The sequence below is a fragment of the Dermacentor albipictus genome, chromosome 1, assembly GCF_038994185.2.
Source record: "Dermacentor albipictus isolate Rhodes 1998 colony chromosome 1, USDA_Dalb.pri_finalv2, whole genome shotgun sequence".
NCBI lineage: Eukaryota > Metazoa > Arthropoda > Arachnida > Ixodida > Ixodidae > Dermacentor > Dermacentor albipictus.
This window is the reverse complement of record NC_091821.1, coordinates 209,730,285-209,756,798: the sequence shown is the minus strand read 5'-3', so window position 1 is coordinate 209,756,798 and position 26,514 is coordinate 209,730,285. Positions and strand designations below refer to the sequence as shown.

At 48.9% G+C, this 26,514-nt stretch overlaps 1 protein-coding gene across 3 annotated transcripts in view; it reads right to left on the bottom strand.

The window, feature by feature from the left end:
• fus (epithelial splicing regulatory protein fusilli) overlaps nt 1–23,985 on the bottom strand; it is a 129,822-nt gene extending 105,837 nt beyond the window's left edge. For 2 of the 3 annotated variants that reach the window (XM_065438130.1, XM_065438132.1), the window contains exon 1: nt 23,490–23,983. In XM_065438130.1, the coding sequence (XP_065294202.1) occupies nt 23,490–23,618 (129 nt within the window). In that variant the 5' untranslated portion in view covers nt 23,619–23,983. Of the gene's footprint in view, nt 1–23,489 lie in introns of all 3 variants that reach the window. The other variant, XM_065438133.1, reaches the window with a different exon arrangement.
• Nucleotides 23,986–26,514: the final 2,529 nt, after the last annotated feature.

The following is a 26,514-nucleotide window of genomic DNA, read 5'->3' as shown; positions in this document are numbered from 1 at the left end:
CAAATCTTCATATTCCCCCTTTGTAGTATTGCAAGAACGTTTGCCTCGTGAACTGTGTGTTACCGCAGAATTTTTCGCAACTTTTTTCGCGCTCATCTGACATCGCTTATCACGCCACCGAAGTCGTGTCAAAATTCAAGAAATGAGGCAGTAAAATCCTCGCTCTCAAGATCAGTATATAGACGCACAGACTGGAGTTTCCTCGTGGCTTAGGAAGCTGCTCACGTAAACTGAGAACGTTGCGGTTGAATAATGATTTGACCGTACTATGTACTGCGCTACCTATTGTATACTATACGTTTTCCTTTCTCGGTGTCGTGTATAGTTGGAGAAGCCTGCGGCTGTATGCCCCGTCCTATTTTTTTTTCTTTAAGAATGAAGTATTGCATACTTCAGGTACTCTATTTGCAGGAATTGCACGTCGAGGGAAAAGAAACGGAAAAGAGCAAAAATAAAGTGAAGCGAAAGGCCGCTATCACATGGACCACAATACTCGAACGCGAATTCGTGAGTATACTACACCGAAGTCGGCATTGTCAGTGAAGCGACGCGTACGCCAAGCCCTGCATATCGTCGCTGAAAGAATTGGCTAATACGATGAAACTTTTGTTGACAGGGCGGTTACTTACAGCACACGTACTTTACGTAAAGAGCGTAGACTCGCTTTTTTGTAAACACGCCTCAGAGGTGAACATATAAGGGCGGGTCCAGGCCTGTTTCCGGTAAGAAGTCCTTCACGAGCAAACTGCCCTATTCTCGTAAATTACCACTCAGCCATGGTCCAAATACCTCATGTAAATTTCAGAGCCCGTTCGACTTTCTTGTTCTGTGACGAATGCGCCCCGGTTTTTCGGTCGTCAGAGCAGGCGCTTTCACGAGTGCTTGCCCCTGCTTCTACGCGGAGACCACACGCACCGACGGGTCGCGTGACCGCGCATCAACACCACCGGAATAATTTCGCCGAATGGGCGGCCAACGGGCTTATGGATGACGTCAGAAAAGGGACCGTATTCCAAATGGGAAGCGTTAGGATAGACCTGAGGTCTCTCCTACAGGTGTCGGAGCTTGTTAGCCGTTCTTCTCTTCGTCCACGAGTTCAAACCTTAAAGTCTAAAGTGCTTTGTATTTAATCAGAGATCAAGGAGTTACAGCACATGTTACACGTTTGCGAGGCAGTACAGGGACGCAAAGTCATATTTTTTATTAATAATTGTGATGGCAAATAAACAAGAGGATCGTGTTTCACTAGCGCTCACGAAACACATTTCTTAGCGCACATTCTATAAAATCTAAAAGCGGGCCCGCATTGGCAAAATATATATTACGTTATTTTGCGAATATACGGTCCCTCGCTAATTGAGGCCTGAACAAAAGAGGAGGAATATAAGATTAAGATGACCTATACTGCGTCAGCAATAGCAAGACATGTCTCAAGGAAAAGTGGCAGGAGATCAGTCGATTTAATCAAAGGACGAGGAGATATAGTGCTTGAAAAGCTTGCGGCCCTTTATACGAAATGTCTCATGACTTCAAGTGTACCAGAGACCTGGGAGAATGCCACCATTATACTGATCCTTACGAAGGAAGACGTTAAATGAATAAAGAATTATAGGCCCTCAGCTTGCCTTCAGTATTGTATAAAATATTAACCAAGATAATTTCCAATATAATCACGGCAACACTTGAGTTCAATCAACCAAGAGAACAGGCTGGCTTCAGGAAGGGATATTCTACAATGGATCACATCCATGTCATCAATCAGGTAATTGAGAAATCTGCGGAATACAATCAACCTTTCTATGTGGCTTTCACAGAATATGAAAGGGCATTTGGTTCAGTAGAGATACCAGCAGTCATGGAGGCATTGCGTAATAAAGGAGTACAGGAAGCACGCGTGAATACCTTGGGAAATATCTACAAAGATTCCATAGCTGTATACCTTAATTATCCACAAGAAAAGTCGAAAATACCTATGAAGAAAGGGACAGAAAGGGCAAGGAGACAATTTCTCCAATTATATTCACTGCATGATTCGAAGAAGTATTCAAGCTATTAAACTGGGAAGGATTAGGAGTGAGGATAAATGGTGAATATCTCAACAACCTCCGCTTTGGGGACGACGTTGTCCATGTTTAGCAACACTGGGGATGAATTGCAACAAGTGATTTAGTACCTCAGCCGAGAAAGTGTAAGAGTAGGGTTGAATATCAATATGCAGACGACAAAGGTAATAGCCTGCAAAGGGAACAAGAATTCATGTTCTCCAGTCAGCCTCTAGAGTGTGCAGGAGTACGTTTATCTAGGTCACTTACTCACAGGGGACCCTGATCGTACGATAAGAAAATTTACAGAAGAATAAGCATGGGTTGGAGTGCAGGCAGGCATTACCAACTCCTGACTGGGAGCTTACTACTGTCGTTGAAAATAAAAGAGTACAACCATTGCATTCTACCGGTGTTAACATATGGGGCAGAAACTTGGTGGTTAACAAGGAAGCTCGAGAACAAGTTAAGGACCGTGCAAAAGAGGTGGAACGAAATATGTTCGGCGTAACGTTAAGAGCCAGGAAGGGAGCGGTGTGGATCAGGGAGCAAACGGGGATAGCAGATATTCTAGTTGCCATTAGGAGAAAAAGACGGACATGGGTAGGACTTGTTACCGTAGGGCAGATAACCAGTAGACCATTAGAGTTACAGAATGGGTGCCAAGGGTAGGGAAGCGCAGTCGAGGACGACAGTAGGATAGATGGGGTGATGAAATTAGGAAATTTGCATGCGCAAGTTGTAATCAGCTAGCGCAAGACAGTGGTAATTGGAGATCGTTGAGAGAGGCCTTGCTCCTGAGGGGACATAAAAATAAGCTGATAATGACTTGGAATCGGCAGCCGATAGTAACTTTTCAACTTGGGATAATTTCAGGAAAGGAAAAGAAATTGCTAAGGTTACGACTAATATACCATTAATTGCCTTTTGACCGATCTGGGGTCGCCTCACCTGTATTGACTATACCACAATTCAGCAAGTGGTGCCGACACGAAAAACTTTATACAGTGGGCATGAAAATAAGCTGCTGCTGCTGATGACGATATTGCATCTGCCCTAACCCAGCGTGATTTCCGTTACGCGCAATTTAACGTAGAGCTTCATATGCTAAAGTTATATCCAGAAGTCTGCTCCCAGTTGTTTTCGCTCGCTTCACCGACTTTCTGTGGCGACCGTGCGAAACCGCTCCTCCGTGCACGCACCTCGGAACTCGGTAATTTCGAAGCAAGCGAATGTAAAAGCTGTCACAACCCGCCGTATATAGTTGCTTATTGGCTATGGTGTTGGGCTGCTAAGCACGGGGTCGCGGAATCGAATCCCGGCCACGGCGGCCACATTTCGGTGGGGGCGAAAGCACCCGTGTACTTAGATTTAGGTGCACGTTAGAGATCCCCAGGTGGTCCAAATTATTCCGGAGTCCCCCACTACATCGTGCCTCATAATCAGGTCGTTGTTTTGGCACGTAAAACCCCATAATTTTTTTTTTTAAAGCTGTCATCTCAGCCGGCACAGAGCATCTGGAACATGACACTTTCTATTGATGCTGCGTGCGACCGATGTTCTGTCTCCGTCCTAAGCAAAGAAGGAACACGGAGTCCCAAACAGAGACGCAGAGCCACGGATGTAGCCATGCAAAGAGGGCCGCTGACAGCTGCAAGGGGCGGTAATGAAAAGGAGCCGGCTGGGAAACAGAGGAATGGCGGCCGACACAACGCGTCCGATAAGATTATATGCGCCGAAACCGTGCTCGCGTTCCAGCAAACGCGGCGAAGCGTACACGCCGCCCGAAATGAACTTTTACGGGAGACCCGGCCGGGCGTCGGCCGCGACGGCCCTGGCGCGTGCGCATGGTCTCGATGCGTTCGTTAGATGCAGGTCAGCGCCGCGCCGCCGAAGGCACGCCCTCGCCAGGGGCCAGGGCAGACCGGCGGCGCAACGGCTGCGCGTCGCCCACGTGCTCCTCGGCCGAGGCCCGCGTCATCGCAGCGAGGACGCCGCCACGCGCAGCCTCAGCTCGTAGTACGCACCCGATAGATAACCTCACGGCGTGCCCAGCACGCGTTCCGGCCGCCCGCGAGAGCTCGCGCGTGCTCCAGCGCGCACCTCGCGACGGTACTTTGCCGGGACCTCCCTCACTGGCCGCTGCCGTATTTGACTGCTGAGCGCTTGGTCCTGCTGGATTGTTTCGTAAATTCAAGAGCTGCGGGTCCAGCCGCGGGCTGCAACTCGCGAATGAAAAAAAAAAGAAAGAAAGATCGCGTCACGTCTGCCAGGCGTTTTCCGTACCCGCCATAGCTCGGCGTTTTGTTTTGGAAGGTGGGCCTTCGAGCGTCTGCGTCGAGCAGACGTAACTAGGTAACTAGCGCGCAACGAACCGGACGATTATTTCACTGTTTGCGAATTGGTCAGTGTGAATTATGGGGACTGCGCTGGTACAGTGCTGTGCTGTGCCGTCCACGAGGCGTCGCAACGGATTTGAAAAGGTGGGCTGTCAACGCGGACGCATCTCCGTTTGTGCCACCGATTCGTGCAGCTTGCACAGTGAGGAAGCCCCGTTACGAATAGCTCTCGGTGTCACTCAACATCAGCCGCATGTTAGCGGGCTTACTACAACTTCGAGCGGTTGCTCGGCGGTATATGAAGCCGGTCACGGGGGATGCAGTAAACATACAAAAGCCCAGTGGCGATGATGATGAGACAAAATTACAGACATCAACTGCGTTCACATGTCACGTCGGAAAGGACAGTTCGCTAAATGCGGATGAAATCAAAGCGTGCTCGAGTGCACGAGAGCTTTATTTCGCCTGAAATAAAGTCTGAAAAATATGCTTTTGCTCGTTGCTTAGTTGCTGCGAGGGGAAGCACTTATATAGTCGTTATAATGGTTGTCTGAGCGCGGACGCTACGAAGAAACAGGATTGATCGGTTTATAAATTTATTTTCATGCCCCAGAGCAACACTGGGACTATGAGCGACGCCGTATTGGAGGGCTCTGGATTAATTTTGACTACAAGAGGTCATTTAATGTGCTCCTAAATGTGATCGCACTAACGTTTTAGCATCCCCCCTCACACACACGCACCCAATGCAGACACGCATAACAGTAGTAGGGGGCTCTACACTAGTGTTACACATTATGCGTTCATATCAGCCTGCCTGGGCTAACTGCAGCAAAATTTTGTTTTTTGGTGCACCTTCGCTGACTGAAATTATTACTCTGTTCCTAAATTAGCCGTTTAGTGACCCAAGCGTCAATGCGAAATTTTCTTGGGTGAATGAATGAATGAATGAACTTTATTTCCCTTTTAAAAGAGGGGAGGGGCCGGGGGTAGAGAAGGGGGTCTATGTACTCCAGTCCCAGCAGGCGTCCGTCACCACAATATGTGGCTATAGACGTCCGTCTACCAGTCATGGTTGGCCTCTGCTACCTCCTAACGGTGTAGTTTAAGAAATTATACAATGTGTCCACACGAGAGAAAAAGACGTTACCTCTATTTGTAGGCATAACGCCTCGTACCCTGCATTTATGACACTAATGAAAAACGTTTTCTGGATTTTTTTTTTACTTCTTCACATCACATACCGCAGATTAAAGATTATCGCAACAGTAAGCTTAGCCTCCGTTATCATCGTCGCTACCACTACATATATATATATATATATATATATATATATATATATATATATATATATATATATATATATATATATATATATATATATATATATATAATTAGCTGAGCATGCTCGACGTTAAAACAGTACAGCTTGAAAAGAAATAAAGCAGTGGTTCCTTCGTAGTAACCATCCATACAGTAATGCCCAGGCATATCCCCGGCCATCATATTTTAAGCTAAATAACAACACGTTCGTATGCGCCATATCTACGCGGGTTTGTTGCAGCGATACTGTTTTTGTAGCACGCATTTTCGGACATCGCATACTCGCGCAAAACTCGACCGCACAACAGACAGAGCGAACGTCTCCTCGGACGTATAGGTCGAGTATAGCGAGCAGTGTCGACTGCATCGTGCCATTTTGACGAGCCATTGTGAGGTCGAGAGAGCAGGAATATTTTGGCCGTTGGACAAATAGGAATTTCGCGTTAAAGGTATGTGAGCTCTGCTGCTGTCCTCGTCCCCCCCTCCCCTGATCTCTCCCTTTTTCGCGCGACCGGAGTTTAACGATGGCCTGGAGGCAGGGCAGGGCGATTGTCGAGAAACAATGCACTCTCGCGAGAGAGTGAACGGGAAGCGGCCGGTCCAGTCTCGACGAAGCGCGCACGCTGAGGCGGCAGTGCAGCGCGCAACAATCGCACGCGCGCGCTCAGCGATTCTTTCTGCGCAGCAGCGCTGCTCCATCGGCCGCCAGTGCTAGTACGGTCGATCCCTTCCGCCTTCGCCTCGACGTGACGCCACGGCGCGTCACGGTGCCTGGAAGTCACGCGAAAAGGGCACCGGGAAGAGCTGCCGCCAAAGACACCAGCGCGCACATCAGCTGACTCCAACTGGGTTCGAGGGTGGTGGCGCCGCGCTTCCGGTCGCCATCTTGGATTCGGGCTGTTAGCTTGGACACGCTCCTCTGAACCGTGGAGGACGGCGTGCACGGGTCGGTCGTTCAACGCGCTTGGGGCCCCGGAACAAAGGGCTGGCGCCGGCCTGCGCGACGCCGACTCGCAGGCAGCGAAACGCCGGGCCTCCGGCAGAGCGCGCCGCCGCGCTCGAACCATCGGCGTCCAGAGGACGACGACGACCGGGGCGGATTCAAAGGACGCGACGCGCGCGATTTCGTTGACCACGACGTGTCACCGCAGCACGGCGCATCGCCAACGCGACTTGTGCGCGCTTCACGCAAGAACCCCGCATAGTACGTGTCGGCATCCTCGTGATTAGCGCTCACAAATATTTCCCACGAACTGACCCATCGAACGCGTATGGTTACAAAAATTGTGCCCCAAACGTTTTCTTTCTGTCTAGACGAGAACGCAGGAGGAACTTTAGGGCCAGTTTGCACATTGAGTTGGATCGGCTTCGATTGGAAGACCGTGTCGCACAAGTCAGAAACCTTACGAGGCTTCCGCGAGCCGAAGCTGAATACGCGTTGTTGTGGAAGTGGCCCTGCTCTAAGTCGCTTCCTAATACCACGTAACCGCTTCGCGCGCGAGACCCGAGGATGACCCATGGAAGCGCCTCTCTGGAAGGCGACGGTGCTTTCGGGAACCCTTTGTGGGCGCACCGACGAGGCTGGCCGGCCTGCTCTTGCAGGCGAGCGAGGGGCGTCGGTTGGCGCTGCGAGAGGGGGGGCCGGCGCCCCTCCGAGCGGCCGAGCACGCCCACGGCCGGCGTGCGGAGGAGACCCGGCGAGAGGAGCGAGATGGCCGCTCGGCTCCGGAGGCGCGACTGCGGAAGCAGGCGCGGCCGCGTCAATGAACCCGGGCACGCTGCTGCTGCGTCGCTGGGGCGTGATGGGGCACTGCGCTGAGAGTGGGAGGGAGGAAAGCTCGTGTAGCGTTGCTAACTTCTTTGCCACCTCCCCCCTCTGCACACGGGGCGACGACGCGCGCAAGGTACCATGCACCACCGCCGCGGCGGAAAGAGCACCGGTGCACCCGCTCGCGGGCACCGGGATCACCACACGACGAGGTACCGCTTGGCGCTTGCGAAACACTGCTCGAGTTAATTAACGGAGACCGCAGATATCTCTCTCGGGCGCTCGGTTGCCTAAGAAAAGAATATTCAAGAGAAAGCGACCACTCTGTGCGTACGCATGTGCTGAAGTGAACGCCGAGGAGAGCTCTGGCAAAGCCACAAGCATCCATTATTGAAATACACGCCTCAGAAGAACTTAGCGCTGGAAATTTGCCACGGGAGAAAGAGAGAAGAAATGCTCCGTGGAATAGCCACTAACGACCGTCGGTCGATACTCTAGCGAAGCAGTTGCTTGCCAACGAAGCGGGGTGTACAAAAGCACGTCGCGCCTCCGCGTTTAACAAACCGAAATTTGGCTAATCGCTTGTAGAGTTTCGACTAACCTGACGAACTGAACTAGTCTAAGCAAGCATATACCTAGCGCACGTCGCACTGTTTGAGGATATGACAGATGGAAGGAAAACAAAGCGCCGCTGCAGGTAAGAAATGCCGGATCAAGAACGAAAAGAAAGCTATGCCGGCAGCTGCCAAACGTCCAGCTCGCACTGCAGTGTAAGACTTATGCGGCGCCTGCGGAGAAAACCAAGCAGCGGTTGCCGAACGGCTCTTGCGCTCTGCTCGACGGCGTAGCGCCTAAACGCGGCTCACGCGCAAGCGCACGCCTTTGTCCCAGGCCTGCACTGCGAACAGCGCTCAAACACAAGCTGTTCAACGATACCACAAATGTCGTTGATGTGCACGAACAGTGTTATTACCAGGCGAACCGTGCAGAGCACGTAAAAGTCCCGCGTGACGCTGTGGACTTGCAGCGACGTGTGTGTCATTCTGTCGCGCCGACCGGGCCTTCCTTCTTCGCAGTCGCTAAAGATTTTCTGTTTGCAGCGGTATGCATTGAGTGTTATTACGTCACCGCGTTTGTTTCGCGCGTCCATTGTTTGTTCTCAGCGCCACCTTCTTTTGGTCCTTTATGGACAAGACTCGGCCGAGAAGAGCTTTTTTGGTGTTTATGTATAACGGGTAGCGCCAGCGCGCCAGGAAGGCATTTCGCGGGGCCGTATCGAGTGACGTGCATGGGGAGCCGCAGGAACAAGTGTCAGACGTCCCTGTTCCGTAGCCACACGAGGGTCAGACGTAGCTACCGACGTCCCTCGATATCTCCCTGAAAAGCCTGGCCTGACAGTGTAGCAGTTTGTGGTGCTCCTATATGCTGCTGTGCCAACCCACAGGATGAATCGCGACCACCGTGCCATTTCACGTGCGCGGCAAGAGCACCATATGCGTCAGCCCAGCCAGTCTTCGCTTTAGCAACCATCTCAACGGACTCCAACGTCAGCTACCCAGCAGGACGTGGCGGTAGATGTTCATTACCCATTGCTGTGCCTTGACGCTCAGTATACGACAGCTATAATTGGATTGCTATGACAAAGAAATGGCGTCACACTACCATGGCAATGACGACTGTCTGTTCTAACCGCAAGAGGAAGGGCTTTAGGAGAGGTAGCTAGACAATATGGGGGAATGCTTAAACGTCAACAACGTGAGAACAGAGAGGTTGACAGAGTGTGCCAAAGAAGTTCTTCAAAAAGCGACCCCATGTAAAAATGGGACACAACTGGCAGAATAGCATCGCGAGGTCACAGCGTGATTTTTCCTAATATACTGAAAAATGTGGCTCCTTATCTAAAACGTATCTAAAATCGGAAAGGTTTGTTCGTCAAATCTATTCTATTGCATCCAAGACCTTAGTCAACTAAAATACATATACGTACATATAGCGCCATAACGTACATGTTCAGTAATCCCACATAGAATGCTTATTTATGGGGTCCCTACAATTCCCATATTATGTTCGGAATCATAGGATGTGCAGGTTATGGCGATTATAGAGTTTCGTAATTAAAACGTCTACAGTTGTGTCAAGAAAAGCAAATAAATCTGGGCCCATATTCACGAGAAAGCTCTCACGTTGTAGAATTGCTCACAAGAGCAAATTCTAGCCTATCCTTATATATGCTGGACGTATTAGTAGCGAGGGCCACCGTCAAATGGCAAAAAATAAACTGAGAACAAAAAGCTTTGTGAATTGGACCCCTGAACTGTATGGCTGTTACGGCGCACCGCGTCGAATCGGGAAGTGCATTGCGTACATGTCGAGGGTGCTTCGATCCCGTGTGCTTCAATATGGCGGCGCCGCTGAGGTTGTCTCCACCCTGAACGGCGGCGCTGGCATCGAGGCACCCTATACATGTCGCGATCGCAGCGCCGCCGCGCGCCCATGGCGGCCCGCTGCGAGGAAATTTGTCTTTTTTTGTTGTGCGAAGCAGGCAGCGTCATGATGCGCGCAACAGTATAGCGCATAGCGTTTGCCACTGCGTCCCTGTAACGCGACGCGCCGATAGTTACAAGTGGCGAATCAAGTTTCACGCAATAGCAGCTAAGTCTTGCGTCACGTGCCCGAAACAAGTTTGCACAGCAGCCGGCCATTGGCGACGAGCAGCACACGCCCTCTCTCAAACCGTCCTCCGTGCAATGCGATGCTCTCGCAAGCGTTTTGCGCGAATTCGATCTACCCGGGAGATCCACTGTAGGGAGAATTGGAAACTGCATGACAGTGGCCACCTATATAGGGGTGTGCGAATAGTAATTTCCGACACCGAACCGAATGCGGATCGAACAGTGCCGAAAGCGAATCGAATATCGCATATCGAATGTTTTTTCGAACACTTTTCGAATAAGCAGCAGCCTTTCAACCATTGATATAACACAATGCCCAAATACCCCAGTATTCGCTACATTAGCAAGTTTCTATCATTACACTGCGCATTACGGAGTTCACTTGGCCAAAAGATTGAACGGAGCATTAAAAACAAGTTCAAACGACCTGAATTCACACACAAAATTTTTTAGGCTATAGAACTGTTCGTAAGAAAAACTGCAAGCCAATCGCGATGTCGGACATATTTTAGCGAGCAGCAGCCAACAAACTGTTTTTAGACCACAGTGACTTCTTTAGCAGTTCTTTCTAATTTCACCTGCTTCAAGAATTTGTTAGTATCATTATAAAGTTACTCGAAGCAAGCAGCTCTCTTGCATCATTTCACCATCAGAAGGAACGTACGTACGAAGGAACGTAAATGCGATACATTTTCCCAAGCAGAATTAACTTTTCGTATAATCCGACGCAGCGTTCGTGAAATCGTAAAACAGGCCCAAATTCGTAAAAAAATAAGTAAACAAAAAAGGAAGACTTGGCAGGTATGGTTATATCTCCACTGTGGCAGGGTGAAACTTGCTTCTTTTTTTTTTTTCGTCAGTTTCATGATTGATCGTGCTCAGCTGGCGATGTTAAGTGTTCGCATTCCCAAACAGTGACTGTTCGCTTCGAGGACCCAAATCAAATAGGACAAGGTTCCATTCGTTATTCGAAAGGTCCAAATATTCGCACACCCCTGAAGTTATTGACCTTGATGACATAATGTGGCACTCACTTTCGGGAACGCCGCCTCTGCGTCGACAATGCAATATATGTATATATATATATATATATATATATATATATATATATATATATATATATATATATATATATATATATATATATATATATATATATATAGGATGCAGTGTTTGGGCCGCGTGTGCCCGATCTGATCACACGCGGATGTTGCTTTTGAGGTAGTTGTGAGTTTTACTCTTGCACAACGATTAAGGTGACCAGTACCGCCGCTACGGAATAAGTAGGGCACCGGAGCAGTGTACGTTACACATATAGGATGCCGCGTTTGCGCCAGGCGCACTCGGTTTGACCACGCGGAGACGGTTATATATTGATAACTTTGTCTTGCATAACCATTATGTGGGTAAATGCAAAATTGCCTCTCTCGTGAGGGGCGCAAAAACTGTGTGCGGTGCCTTTATAGCCTTGTTTAATTACATTGAGGCGCCCAGAACCGTTGTTGGAGCAGCGCCGTCCGACCAACTTGTGGTTATTGTGCAAGTCGGACGATATTTGTATTTGCCGTGTGAAATACTCGAGTGTCATCTGCGCAACTAAGATCCAAGTGATTGGACTGCGGCGGTATAGTGAGAGTCGCAGCAAGCACATATATGACACGCAGTTTACGATCTAGGAGGCTTGGATTGGATGTTGTGAACGCATCGCAGACTGCAGCACGAGTCACGTTTTCGAATTTTTAACGCTATTTGTGACTCCAAAGTTGTCAGTGTGCTTCACGTGCAAAAGAAGGCTCGCATATTTCTGAAGGCTATATGGTCTATACTCGCCGGTCTACGCAACGAGCTGATAAATGCAGCACATTACAAAGGTGCGCTAAAGCCGTTGTCTCCTTTATCTTGTTATTCTTTTTAACAGCCACTATGGATATCACGTAAGTCACGCTCATGAGCCGAAACAGCCATCCACATATTTGCCACCGCTTGAAGCCAGAGAGGTGAAAGGTTATGTCACAGTAATGCTACTGTTAATGAAGTGCCTTAGCCTAGTTTCGGTAATCCTTACCAACCTCCGTAAGCTAACTTTAGTTAGTCGCCTGATGCGTAGTAACGCTAACTGACACGATTCACGGCGGTCACTGCATGTCGTCTGCTAGGCAGCGTTGGCGTTTAATCATTGCGCGAAATATTCCTGGTGAAAGAGCTTGTTCAAATGGCATACGGTGCAGGTTTAGTTACCTGCTTATCCAACTTTATCGTTCCATCTTGTCTTCCGAGTATTTGTGAAACACCGGCTTTGACGAAATGCCGTCCTACATCGCAGCACGTCGCACCTCATCCTTTCCCATATAGCCTCACTAGGGCCCCGGATGCACATGTGTAGCCACTTCGGGTTGGGGCGGTCCTGACACCATCCGTCACCTGCTTTGGATGTGGCCTGACGCGTGCCACTAGGCCCAAGATTCTGAGGCCGGATTGAACCGGAGAGCTGCAACAGTTGGTTGACAGGCAGGGTTCCGGGTATACAGTGTAACAGTTCCTGCGCATTTCCAAAGCTTTTCTTTGATTTCTTTCTTATTATGAGACAGCTTGCTTGCTTCTTGAAGCCCCGTTGACTAAAAAATAAAGTAAAGAAATGAAAACACACACACAGATATATATATATATCAGCACCTAAGCTGGGAATATGCGTTTAACTAGTCTAAAGTGTTACGCATCATTTCGTTTCATATTAGCAGCATTCGGATGATCTATCAGAAAAGGGAATAACCGCAACGTACACTACAGCCTTTTTGCTATACATATAATCCAGTTGCTTGATGAGTGTCAACCTGCTGGTTTGCACGTACGCGTAACCCATACTTCTCCATGCAAGGCGCGTAAACATCACGAAGATTAATGCTACTAACAATAATTAAAGAAAGAACGCAATGGAAACCGAAGAGTTAAGCCCCGGATAACGAAGACTCGGAAGCCTGTCTCCCTGTGTCTTTTGTACGAACACCCGCGTAACTAGTTCGCCTGCCGGTGAGCGGCTGGCACGCTCGCGCGTCACGGCACACGTATAGTATAAGAGAATAAAGAAATGTTAAAAAAGAAAATTAAGGGGGTGGTAGGGAATGGAGCAGCACGCAGGCCGCGGCGGGCGCGTTTCGTCACTGCGCGCGTATACACGCGTACACACATCGCAACCCAATTTCACACTCCCCCATCATGCACTTCCGGCGGAGAAACGCCGCCGCCGGGTACCTGGCCCGCGGACTGCGTAGCGCGCAGTCGTGACACGGGCTGTCCATTTCGCCTTTGCACGCGCACGGAGCCCGCTCGCATGCGACGCTCGCCGCACCGCTCGGCCGACTTTCGGCGCGACCGACAGGCTCGGCGCAGTGCCGTGCTTCCGGCACGGGTCGTCATTGCGACTCGCATTGCTCCACTGGCCGGGACGAGGTCCGGCTCTGTGCGTGAGCGCGCTACTGCAGAAGCAGAGCCCGTCTCTCGCCGATCCGGCACTGCACCATTTGGAGCGGGTGCAGTGCGACCGATCTCACCCCGTCCGCTGTCATCCCGTGGGACGCGAGTGACACACACGCCGCTGGACGAGATGGTGCTCCGGCGGAGTGTGTGCGCGTGTAGCGCACGGCCGTCGCTTATTCTGCGCGTGAATATTAATCGCGCGTGACCAACGGCAGACGACGCGAGGGCGGACGACTCAATCTTGCACATCGTTTTCGGCGTACGCCGCGCTTACACCGCTATGGAGTCGCGCGACCGCGGTGCGACATGCTTGCTCGGATCGACGGACTACCGTCCTGTGCCTCGCGATTCAGCTTCTTCTTCTGCTTCTTTTTTTTTTTTCGCTTCGCATCAGCTTCTTCTTTTTTCGCGTCTCTCGACAGCATTTCTGGCGCGGTGGCGAACGCGCGTGTACCTGTGGCTGTTACCAATTGGCACAAGCATGCGTCGAAGATCGCGCGATTTCCACTCGTACGCATATATATCCCTGCACGTCAAAAAGGTTTTTTTTTTTGTTCTTTCTCGTCTCTCAGCGTATGCAGGGCTGCTTGGGTGTATACTTGGGTGGTAGCCGTCGCGGCAGCTTAGCGGCTAAGCTGAGCACGAGGTCGCGGGTTCGACTATGACTATGCCGATGGGAGCGAAATGCAGAAGCGCTCATGCACTTCGATGCAGGTGCACGTTAAAGAACCCCGGAGGGGGGGGGGGTGATTAATTCGCCGTTGCCCACTACAGCGTGCCTCATAATCAGAGCATGGTTTTGGCATGCAGAACTCCACAGTTTATTTATTATTTAGTTAGGCGGCTAATGTCGCACTGGACTATGCGTTCAGATATCGACATTCCGTCGATCACTTAAAATTGTTGAGGCGTGCTCACTTAATTCAAAATGTTCCTTCTGAATCATGCTGTGCTGAACTCCAACGAACAATTCTTTCTTTTAAAAATGAACTAGTTTTATGTACCGCACTTCCACGGAGCCCTTGTTTATTCTTAAAGAAAGTCACACTCATAAAGGTTGATTTTGGGGACATCAACGCGAGAATGTTCGTAAACTCTTTAGCATTATGTTGCATAGCATATAGTGTGAGACTCGGTGTGGAGTAAGCATGATGTTTTATATGCTGTGCACAGTGCCTAGTATTCTGGAAATTGTCTCGGTATCACATGCTGTGCTGCTAAATGCTTCATAGGCTCGTATTGCTCACTATTTTTACAGACACCAACGTATATTAACTATGCGACGAATATTTATTTCATTTAGTTCATTTACGACAAGGTCTTCAATCGGCGCGTCTATGTTTGAGCGTTTATAAGCTTTATTTAGCTGGGCTATATGAGCGTGTTGCTTGAGTAACGGTACGGAAAGGAGGAGGAGGAAAAGAAGGAAGGAAAGGTAGGGAGGTCAATCAGACGCACGTCCGGTTTGCTGCCCTGTGCAGGGGAAGGATCTTAAGGGAAGAAAAAAAAAACGAGAGGGAAGAAGGCACTATCAGTGTGAATACGTGTGGTTGTCCATAACTTCACGCCTATAATCGGTCACTGAGGCCATATCAGGCAAGGAAAAATTTACAATTTCGGATCGTACGATAAATCAGTTTTTTTTTCTATTGTGCACTTTTCTTTAAGTTAGTATTATTACATCTGTATTTGTTTGTTTTTGTTTTTCTAAAAAAATATCATTTGAGGCAGATAGCACAATCTAACCACTTCAACAATATACAGCTAGATTACTTGATCGGGCGTACATTACATGGAGGGAGAAGCGGGGGGGGGGGGGGAGGACGGCGAGAGTTTGTGAGAATTTAGCCAATTAATAAATATTGCTCATTAGCTTTGATTAATTAGTTGAGGGCACACGTCGCAACTGTGTATTTGAAGTCAGTGCTAAGGCCACGCCCGTTTGGCAAAAGAAGAAAACCTGAATAATGCACAATTTTCCAAGGTGTGCCACAAAATAAATTGGTGCTGCACAAAATATTCCTCCAGAAACGTTTTGCTTACGCAGTGCAGGATACGTGGAACGCCAATGCATTTCGTGGAACATTTCTTTGACGGCTGTCTCACAATTGGAACTATACATTAGTTCTGGACTCCTAGCAAACCAACGCGCTTTGAGCATCTGACCGGTATTAATCGTGCTGCTGCACCACGTACCCCAAATTGATTACCATAATTAGCTCCTTGAACATTGCGTCTTGTCATGCAGATATAATTTGTCCTCCCATTAAATGATCTAGTCGAAAATGCGGAATTGCGGTATCTGCCACACGCGACTTTCTTTAGAATCTCTATAGCTCAAAGGCAGAGACAGAGCAAGAGCAAGACGTAGTATGCCCTGTAGATCAGGGAAACAGATGAGGCCGAGCACGTTCACATTTCAGCCTTCATATGGCACAAACGTGCGTCCTTCCATTTTATGGCTGAAGGTAACATATATCGGGCGCTTTCAAAGTGAAATCAATGAGGAGCACAGCGATCGACTGCACACCAGCGATTATGTATCTCTTAACATGAAGATCGGAAGATGGGGACAGGAAGACCAGTTCATTAAACGAACAACAACAATGAAGCAGTAGAGACTGGCGCACAGTCAGCAGCATTGTGCCTCACAATAAAATATATAATTATAAACGTCACCATACCGTTAACCATTTTGAACGATGCCAGTATTGCCTTAATAGAGTATTTTCCCCTGAACGCATTAACTCGCATTCTTCTCGTTCGTAGGAATTCACACCGCATTGCACTGTCACTTCACGAGCTCCTGCTTTTAAGTCAATAGTGATTTATTTTTCGTGACTCTACGTTAGGAGAGGGGCAGGGGGGGGGGGGGGAGGCTAGCAGAAAGGAGACCTTGATTCGCGTTGGTTAACGAAACACTTCTCGTCGACTTCAATTCCGAATCGGGGGCTCAGCCTGAGACTAAACAACGGCGGCGACTAACCAGGTTCCAAGGCCGAAAGTGAGCGTTTCGAAAGCGCGCGGTCACCGTCGTGTAATTGTCTGCGTGCCCATACCACCGTAACGGTCAACACACGTTGTGAACGTTCGTTCCAATCGAACGACTCTTGTGCTCCAGACGCCATGACGTAACTGCGCAGCCGTGTAGTTTCTTGGCGAGCTGACGAACGGGTCGGTGTAGTGGCCCCTCTCCGACAACTATCTCGATACAGGGGCGCGTAGCGAAGGCCAGCGAAGAGGACGCCGTTGCGTTTCCCCTAATCCGAGTCGAAAATTCTGCGGCGATCGCTATTGAGTCGTAGGGTGTGCGAATTGCGCACAGCGGTCAACGAAAGGAACCGAAGCCAGGCAGTAGTGAAATACATAATACGTATTCAGTATAGATTTTCAGAGTAGTGCCAACGCCAGGGGGTATTATCAACGTCTACAAAATGCATTGAGGCTCCAGTTAATATTTTGTCAAACGCTTTCCCTTCCGCACTACGTGGGACAGAACTAAACAGAACGTGCCAACGTTATCCTGCAGACATTTTTTGTCGACCTATAGCCTAAAACTGGGGCTATAGTCCATGTATTTCGGCTCATACACTCGTAAATATGCCTTCACTATAGCCTGGATTTGATTCCGCACTTCCAGCAAGCGCTCTGCAGTGCATAACTAAACAGTGAAGTAGCGGAACTTTGTTAATTAGCTAATTAAACAATGCGATTTGATAATGGCTCATTGTCTTTCATGTATCTTGTCAGCAAGCACTGGGTCCTTTTCCCTGCATGCTCATATAACAATCCTGTTTGAGTTACAAAATCTAAATGCTAGAAAACGACGTAAACTTAGACAACCAAATAATTAGACACACATAAACACATAATCGAAGTAAGTGTTCTGTAAGTAAGCAACTCCTCTTACATATACGCTTTATGTCGCAGCTTATGTGTTTGAGTGCGATAATAAACTTCTTATGCTCCTATGGCTGTGTACAGTACTACATGATAGTTTAACTGTTACAGAAAAAAAAAACGAAATAAAACTATTGTGTTTTACGTCCGAAAGCCACAATGCGGCAGTGAGAAACGACGTTGTTTAGGGCTCTGGATTCTTTCTGATACCACTGGACGTTATTTAACGTGTATCCCAAGATCTTTGCATGAGCGTATTTCCATTCACCGCCCCCCCCCCCCTTCTTGGAATCAAACCAACGGCTTCGCACCAGAGAGAGAGAGATAGAGAGAGAGAGAGAGAGGTGAAACTCCACTTATATCGTGACTCACGCGTTCATCCCATCGACGAAATATGGCTGCATGCCCACATCACTCATGCTTGCATGGAATGTAAACTATCAAGCAAAAGAGCCGCCATGCTTTACTGCAGAAGGTGCTTCCTCATTAAGTTCCGAGTTGAGAGCATTGAACCCGATTTGCTGGCCACAACGGAACCAGCGGAGCGTGGTATACAGTACATCTTGTTTTTGTTCTCCTGGGTGGCTGTGGCGCTTACCCACAGTGGGGGATTGGCCGTGAATTGGGTGGGGAATTTAGGTGTGAACAATGAGGGAGTGAACAATTTGAACGTTGGAGCATAAAAAGTAATTTTTTCGTGTATGGGAAAACAGCAATCAGAAAAAAAGTACGCCATAGAAAATCTAATAAATAAATAAATAAATAAATAAATAAATAAATAAATAAATAAATAAATAAATAAATAAATAAATAAATAAAAGTTAGGTGGGGAGGGGAAATGATCAGTCTAACATGGTAATCGATTGGTTTCAATTAGGTAATTTTGGTTTTCCAAGCAAACATTTCTGCGACTGAACGAAATGGATGCTGCAAACGATAGGATTACAGGCACTGATAAATTCAGGCCAATATTGCGAAGCGGGATTTCCAGTAGTCGTTTTCTTATGGCAGAAAAACGCCTGCAAGACAACAAGGAATTTTCCATTGTCTCCGCTTCGCCACAGAATGAGCATAATGGTGAGATGACCAGACCAAACACGTGTAGATAGAAGTTCAACGTAGGTATACGAATTTACACTGCGAGCTGGATGAGTTGGAGACTGAACGTATTCCTATAGGGGTGGGCAGCGGAGCCTCGTGATGGACACTTCAATTTTTCGTGCTTGGCGAAAATTTCTGTGCGGAGAGTATGGAAGATGTCGGTAATACACAGAGTTGGTAATTGCGGAGCCTTGCACTGCCTGCATAATGACACTCCTGCGAAATATAGCAGCAGTGACTTGAGCAGTCAAAGGACAGGACAACAAGGGAGAATCGAGCCACTTATCGATGCCTTGGCTACAGAATCTAGAGTTTCATTTATAATTAGTCCTTTATTACCAGGCACCCAAATTAAACGCGCGCGTCTCAAGTACCCAGGTACCAATGAATGAAACGTCCTCATTACCCGAGAACCACGAGAATCACGCCTGTAATCACGCAGTAAGGGATGAGCACATTGATAATGAATCAGTGGTTATCACGGCTGACGTAATTGCTGGTCCTAATTTGCATAATACCAGCACCACTGCAATGAATTCGGCTGAAAATATCGGTATAAAATGTGGCAGCCGCAGAGAAAATGTCAAATTAAGAATCGGGGAAAATATTCCTACACCTGACGTTTCTTCACATTGCGAAGCGTCTGTGGCAATTACGATGTTTGTTTGAAGGTTTTGCAGATGATCTTGTAATATAACGTCTAGAATACGATGTGGAAGTAATTTTACATTATTAGGAAAAATGTCATCGAATTGAATATCCGTGTTAACAGCTCTGTCGGGAATCGGAAGTACATCGCATAGGCGCACGTCCAAAGAATCAAGTAATTTTTGCACGAATGTAATTTGCGGAGTATGTAATCGCGACCAGATGACACCATAAAACAGCGCAGGCTGTGAAATAAACATTGTTTGGGAATGTCGCAGCGGTGATTCATAAATTCTCAAGAACGACTGCACTGTCAAAAGCCGGAACCTGCACGAAATAGGAGGAACACGGGATTCTAGATAAAGAACAGAATTTCATGATACAACAACAACACACATATGTTTATCGTGCCGCTTCTTCTTCTTCTTCTTAGTATTTTTTTTGCTATTTCTTTCATAAAAATGATTGTTTCCTTGTGATAACGAGCTGCGTAAAGATTCTCTTGACCTCAAATCATCCTTTCATTCATACAAAAACTCAAACTGTAGAGAAGCTGGCAAGGTAACCTCTGCCAACATTTCCAATACCATAATAAATAAAGCAATCATTCAATAATAAAAATATATATTATATATATCTGATAACATTTTCCGCGACCTGCAGTGCTACTTCTATGCTTTCGCGGACATTGTAAGTCCTGAAATTGAAGCTAATGGAAACAACGGGTAGAAAGTAGTGCGTTTCGGTAATTGGACACAGAGTGAAAATGGCACCCAAAGCGTTGCAAACATGCCGGCTCAAAGTCGAACGCTGTTCTAATCTAGTCCAATCTATCTTACTGTTATTCGTTATTATGATTTGGTAGTAAGTGCTCTTGTTTTTATGGAAACCGCGCAAGAGAGAACGATGAAAGCAGGCCAGCAATTTCTCCTTACAGGGACGGCCATGCTCACTCCGCTTGGAGAGTAGGAAGGAAAGAAGTGAAAGAGGAGGGCGCAGCACATTGCATTGCTTCACAAGCAAATTTGTAAAAAAAAAAATGAATGATTGAAACGCATTTCCGCGCAAGTGCTTTTACGCGTGTACACGTGCTCGCGGACAGCATGCAGTTCACATCCGTTAGTGGTGGCAGTAGGCTTAGCTCGAAGTGCACGTGTTACTCCAGCGAACACCTCTTCTCATTTCAGCAAATGTAATCACCACGCCAATAATGGCTGTATATTGTAGTAATGGATACTTGCTGCATCTAGTCTACACTGTGGAGTGTACAAAAGCAAGCCGTAACGGCGGTAGCTCTACTGGGCCGACAGAACGTTCTTCTTCCTATGGCGCTACTACCGCCACGTGGTCTTTGTTATCCACGCACAAAGTATACACACCTCGCGCTCAAAGAACAAAGAAATTTCGACATACAAAAGAGGTGGACAGCTGCTCCTATAAAGCAGGAGACCATGCCATTGTTCGCTTCAGAACTCTGTTTTAACTCTTAAAATCAGTGGAACCGCAGATTTGACTTCAAACACTGCGGAATATGTGAGATGCTTTCTCTCTGCCTTATAACCAAGCAATGTAATCCTCACAACGTTTCATGACGTCCTCACCGATTTCCGCTATGGACACCTGCTCTACCGCTAAGGGAACTGAACCCTTGTTTGTTCAGCGGCGTGCTGTGAAGTCTCGGTTAGTATAGATAATCTATACACACAAACGCATTCGTCTAACAAGCAAACGGATAAGATCGAAATTACGTGTTGTGCCAGATTGGACCACATTGCATCCAATGTTGATTTATCACAAGAAAACAAGAGAGCACGTGGAACTATCCCACTGTAAAGCGTGAACCCGCTAGCAAACAAAAACAGAATCCCGTTGGAGATCACTCTTCGTGTTACGTCACAGGTTAGTGTAAGTCGTGCTGCCGCTTCAGCATGTACAGTAGTTATCAACACTAACGGAAGGCAGCACCCATTCCGACTTTGCGACTGTCTTTTGACAAGCGATACGCACACAACACGTGGAAAACTTCACGCATGTTTTTCAACGAAAACTGAAAGTGGATTATATATCTGCTTACTCAACATATTGAATATTTGCATATTTTTAAACCTCGTTCGTAAAGTCAGATTTCCGTTACACGCATAACATGAATGAAGCTTGCTTTACGCCAAACGAACCGCTGACCACGCACGGACTTTCGCCGATGTTGTGAAAAATACCTTTTAAAGCGTGTATCGTAGCCATTCCTCTCTTCTTGCTTCCAGAAGAAAGTTCAGTCGAGATTTCGCGCTTGGAAATGCATCGCAGTGCTGTAACCCTTTTACGATCTCCAATTTTGCATCAATATTTGGGAGTCCACAAATACTTTTTGTTGGTAGCACTGGCTAGCTGCTCGAGCAACAGCGAAGGTGGGCTTCTAAATGATGTTTGTGTACAATTTTGCAAAGTTGGTCTGCATGCACAGTCGATACTCTGCCTTTTGGTCAGGGTCGTATCATAATATAAGAAGCGATTAAGGTGTACGATTCTCCTGTCAAAAGCTCCTCTTCAATATAAGCTCTGCAGGATTGCTCACATACAGTTTAATTGCTTCATGCAGAATCTACTTATATTGATGACGGATCGTTCAACCATGTTATAAGGATTATAGTAGTATATTCCCCCCTCAAAACAAATTCTATTCCCACTGCGACATGCAAACTTTATAGTTGTCCGACAGTTTGGCGGCAAAACGTAAGGATGTCATGCTGTCGTTGTGTTAATATCTTGATTTTAGCATGAACTGCAGTTCTTCGCGGAGCTCAAGACCAGCATATGCCAGAGTCACGTGACGTTGGTCATACTCGGAAGCAGCATCCAGCTGCATACCGGCAGGACGTGAGCACTTTCCGAGCGAACGGATGGAAACGATCGGCGATCTACACGATCAATGGATGTAAAGACATCTTCCCGAAAGGATGCAGAAGCAGTATAACAGTAAAGAATTATTGCTATTGTTACGAATCGGGTGCTAGCCTGTTCGATTCACATACTTCGTACAGCTATTATTCAATACCCTAATTACCCTATGTGAGATTCCTGCCCGCTGAGGTCAGCAAGGACTGCGCCTCGAGATCTACTCGTGCTCGTTCGCCCGATCGTTGAGCCCGCAGCGAGATGTGTGGTTTAGCTGAACAAGCTCCTGCTCGAACTCAAGCGAAAGTGCCAAAGAACAATTAAACAAGCAACGCGAGATAAAAGCGCCAGAGGGGGGGGGGGGGGGGGGGGGCCTCCCACGCTCCCCTATTATTGGACTTATCGGAGAGCGCGCTTATCACCGCGAGGGTCGCGATACGAGGTAGGTCGCCCCCGTGGGCTTCGCGTCCAACTTTCGAGCGCCGGCGCGCGCGGCCGCACGGTTTTCGCACCGGGAAACACGCGGAGGACGCTCTTTGACAAACGCGTACATTACAGCAGCGCCTTCCCTAAGGGTAGTCAACGTTTCCAGTCCTTAAAAGCGCTGCGCAACTACGACGTACGAAGGGCACACGCCACGAAAGCTGCATCGAAAGGTGATCTTTCATCGCCGCTGCGACGAATGCGTTATGCACAATAACAACTTAAGAGCAAAAAAAATAATACCCGTGACATTTGAGCGGATGTTCGCTAAAGGGCGCACATGCATCTGCGCGAGCACAGCAAGAGGAGCTCTGGTAATGGAGGGAGAAAAGAACAAAAAAAGAAAAGGCGGGCTGTAGTGAGGCGGGCAGTGGCCCTCTGCGAGATCGACGTGGCGCGGCGCACATGTTGGAGCCACCTGCGGTGCAGCATGAGTCCTGCCGTAAATAATGAGGGCGGAGAATGTGCAACATCCGTGCCACGTTTCTGTTCAATGGATGAAACGCGTGCGCCTGGAAAGCGATGCGGCCGCGATGGCCAAACGCAGGAATTCCGCGAGACACGCGGCAACGAACAACGTTCCTGAGCTCTGGCTGTGGAACGTTGTTCGCTGCGTGCTCCCCCTGCGCCACACCGGGGGTCCCTTTTTCGGCGACGTGCGGCGGCGACGTCTTGCTCCGGGCGCGTTGCGAAAGCGACCTCCGAGGATGTGGCTCTCTCGTGAGAGATCACGAGCCGTGGTGCCACGTACACACCGCGGCGTGGTACGGCTCGAGGAAAGCGGCCAGCACCGTTGCGACGCGAGGTTTCGGGGCGCACGTGGCCTCGAGGGGGTCGGTCCGCCTACCTTGTTGTTGGCCAGGTCGACGACCAGCCAGGAGAAGACGACCGTGTCCTGCTCGTCGCTGCCGAGCGCGTCTCCCTGCTGTCCAGCCGTGACCAGATGCACGACCACGGCGAACCTTGTGGCGGCCATGTTGTGTGCGGGGGCCCCGTGGAACGGAGGAATCGGTGGCGGCCCCCCGGCTCAGCAGCGGCCGCCCGGGTTGCGGGGCCACGCGCTGGCCGGCATGGTCCGACTGTGCAGCAGCTGCCGGCGGCGGGGGTGTGCGCGTTCAAGAAGGAAGTCGGGGTCCGCCGATGCCGTCTTCTCGTCGGCCGTTGTGCGCGTGTTGCCCCGGTGCAGTTGTGCAGAGTTTCGGCGACGCAGGAAGAAAGTTAGCCCCCCGAGGAAAGACCAAGCCCCAAAGCAAAACACCCGGCAAAAAGTCCAATAACCGCCACCACCACCAAGGAGACAACACCAGCCCCGCTAGAAGGACTGCGCCGGCTCCTCGCCACGGGGGGCTGCGCGGGCGCTGCAGTCGCGGCCCCCTCGCCACAGGTGAACAACACGGGGGAGCGAGGGACGCGCTATTGGAGGGCCGCCTACAGGTGCCTCTCCCCCCGATCGTGACGTCGACGCGCCGGCTGCAACAGGTGGAACGGGCTGCGCGGCGCGCGCGCGCGCCGGCCGCCGGAGGAGGGGGACGGGCGCGCGCAAAGAAAAACAAAGAATGCCCGTCGAAAAAGAATACGAGCAGACGACGTGGCCTCTGCCGGCGCTCGCTTTGTCCCGCGACCTGCGCCTTTTCTTGCGCGCGGCGGCCAGCGCAACTTCGGCCGCCACTCGGGTAACTTCCTCGCGCTGTCGTATGCCTTGTCCCGAGGGGGCCCCGAGTTTCCTTCCGAGCCCAGAAGCGCGCCGCGACCTTTCCTGCTTGTATTCTCGGGGCCGGCGGCTCCCCCGCAACATTTGCGCCCCGCAGGCCGGCCCTTATCTCACCGCACTTGTCGCCGTTCGAACTTTGGTCGGTATGGCGGGAAATGCATACTTCCCAGCGCTCGTGATGCGTGAGAAACGAATTATGTCACGCGCAGCCAGGGTTTGACTTTATTGCAGCTCTGCGCCTCCATGTCGGACGTGCCGACTGACTCGCACGAGTGCCAAGCTGTTTCTGCGGTCACGGAGAGCGCACGCAAGAAATAAATAAATAAATAAATGAAATGTCCTCCTCGTGTTGCTCGTCCCACAGGAAGCTTGTTCGCGTGGCAGCACCCGGCGCTGCGGGGACGAGCCCGGGGTAAGTAACCTCGCCCGGTTGTGTCCAGCATTTTCTTTTTTTTCCACGTCTTTCCTCTTCGCCGCGTAATACGCGAAATCACGTCCCAACATAAATACATCCGCGGAGATACCGTCCGTGCAACGTCAAACGAAATGGGCACAAGCAATGATAAGCACGACGGACAAAAAGTAAGAATATCAAAGAAGAGCAGATCTCGCTGTTCCCGTAGGAGCGAAGAAAAAGAAGTGAGAAGAAAAAAACTCACTCGACGGGACTGGTCAGCGAGCCGACAAGAGTCGGGACCAAAAAGAAGTCGCCTAAACGGCGCTGTCTGTGGGAAAGAAAAAGAGCAAAAAGCCACCGAGGGGAGAAGAAACAGGTTCCCGCGCTCTCCTCTCTCGAGGCGGCCTTTCCTCTCTCCCCGCCGAGGGCCGTGCATCCTGATGCGCTGCCGTTAATAAGAACAAGTCCGGCCTCGCGATGTCTTGCGGAGATGCGCCTCCCGGGGCCATTCTCTCCCCCAGGCTCGCTCCGTTAAGACAAAGGAGCCCTCGCGCGCGCGCGTGCGGAAGTTTACGGGTGCGCACCGCCGAGGCAACGCCAGCCCCGATCGAGGCGCAGGCCACGCCTTCATCGCGCCACGAAGCTCCGCAATGTGACGCCGCGCCGGGCAAGAACCGGAGCTCCGCGAATGCGACAGAATCCGACCGAGGACTTCTGGGCACTAACTGGGAAGTGTTTCTTCAGCCCCCTGCTTCCCTTATCCTGCTTTTCAGCTCTCTTTACGTTTACAGCTACTCTACACCCTCTCCGCAGTATATTGGACGACAACGGCGTTCAGCTCCAATTCAGTTCTTCATTTTATGTACGTACGTACGTACGTACGTACGTACATACATACATACATACATACATACATACATACATACATACATACATACATACATACATACATACATACATACATACATACATACATACATACATACATACATACATACATACATACATACATACATACATACATACATACATACATACATACAAATTTAGGAACACTTTGGCTGTAGCAGACGTCATAGCAGCCTGATGACTGCCCAAGGTCCTTAATATGACAGTAAATACACTGTATCCTTCCCTCAAAGGGAACAACTGGCCGGTAAAATCCCTGTGTGACTGCACCATTGCTTCGCATGAAAGAAGTGGCTGATATGACGAGTCATTCTATGCACGAAGGGTACGTTATGTGTACCCATTTGTTTGTATATATATTAAATGTCAATAAATATTCAGTTTCAAGAATGATAAAAAACATACCTTGATGTAGTAGGTCACCTGCAGTAGATTGCGGAATACTAACTGGGGATTTCTTTTAACATTCCCAGTGCAAATGCAGTAAAATTAACCTCGACATTTCCCTTTTCTTTTGACAGAAGCACAGTACATATTGAACACAAGTATGTATAGAGGGCAAAACAATTCACACACTCCTACAAACAAAGCCCGCTCTCGGAAAAAAAGAACTGCATCAAGTCAGAAACTTTCACAAGGAAATAAAATAAAAAATGATTTCTTCCTGCCTTGCATTATGGTATAGTATTCCGAAAGCGCTCAGCCATGAGGTCTTGTGGATTCAGGCGATGAGTATAAAACTCCTAAGGCGCACATGACATTTGACTCTGAAATCAAGTCAAATGTCTCTTTGTTTTCTTATAATATTTACATATGTTGCATTGCTTTTGTATTTTCTTTTCATGTCTGTATGTA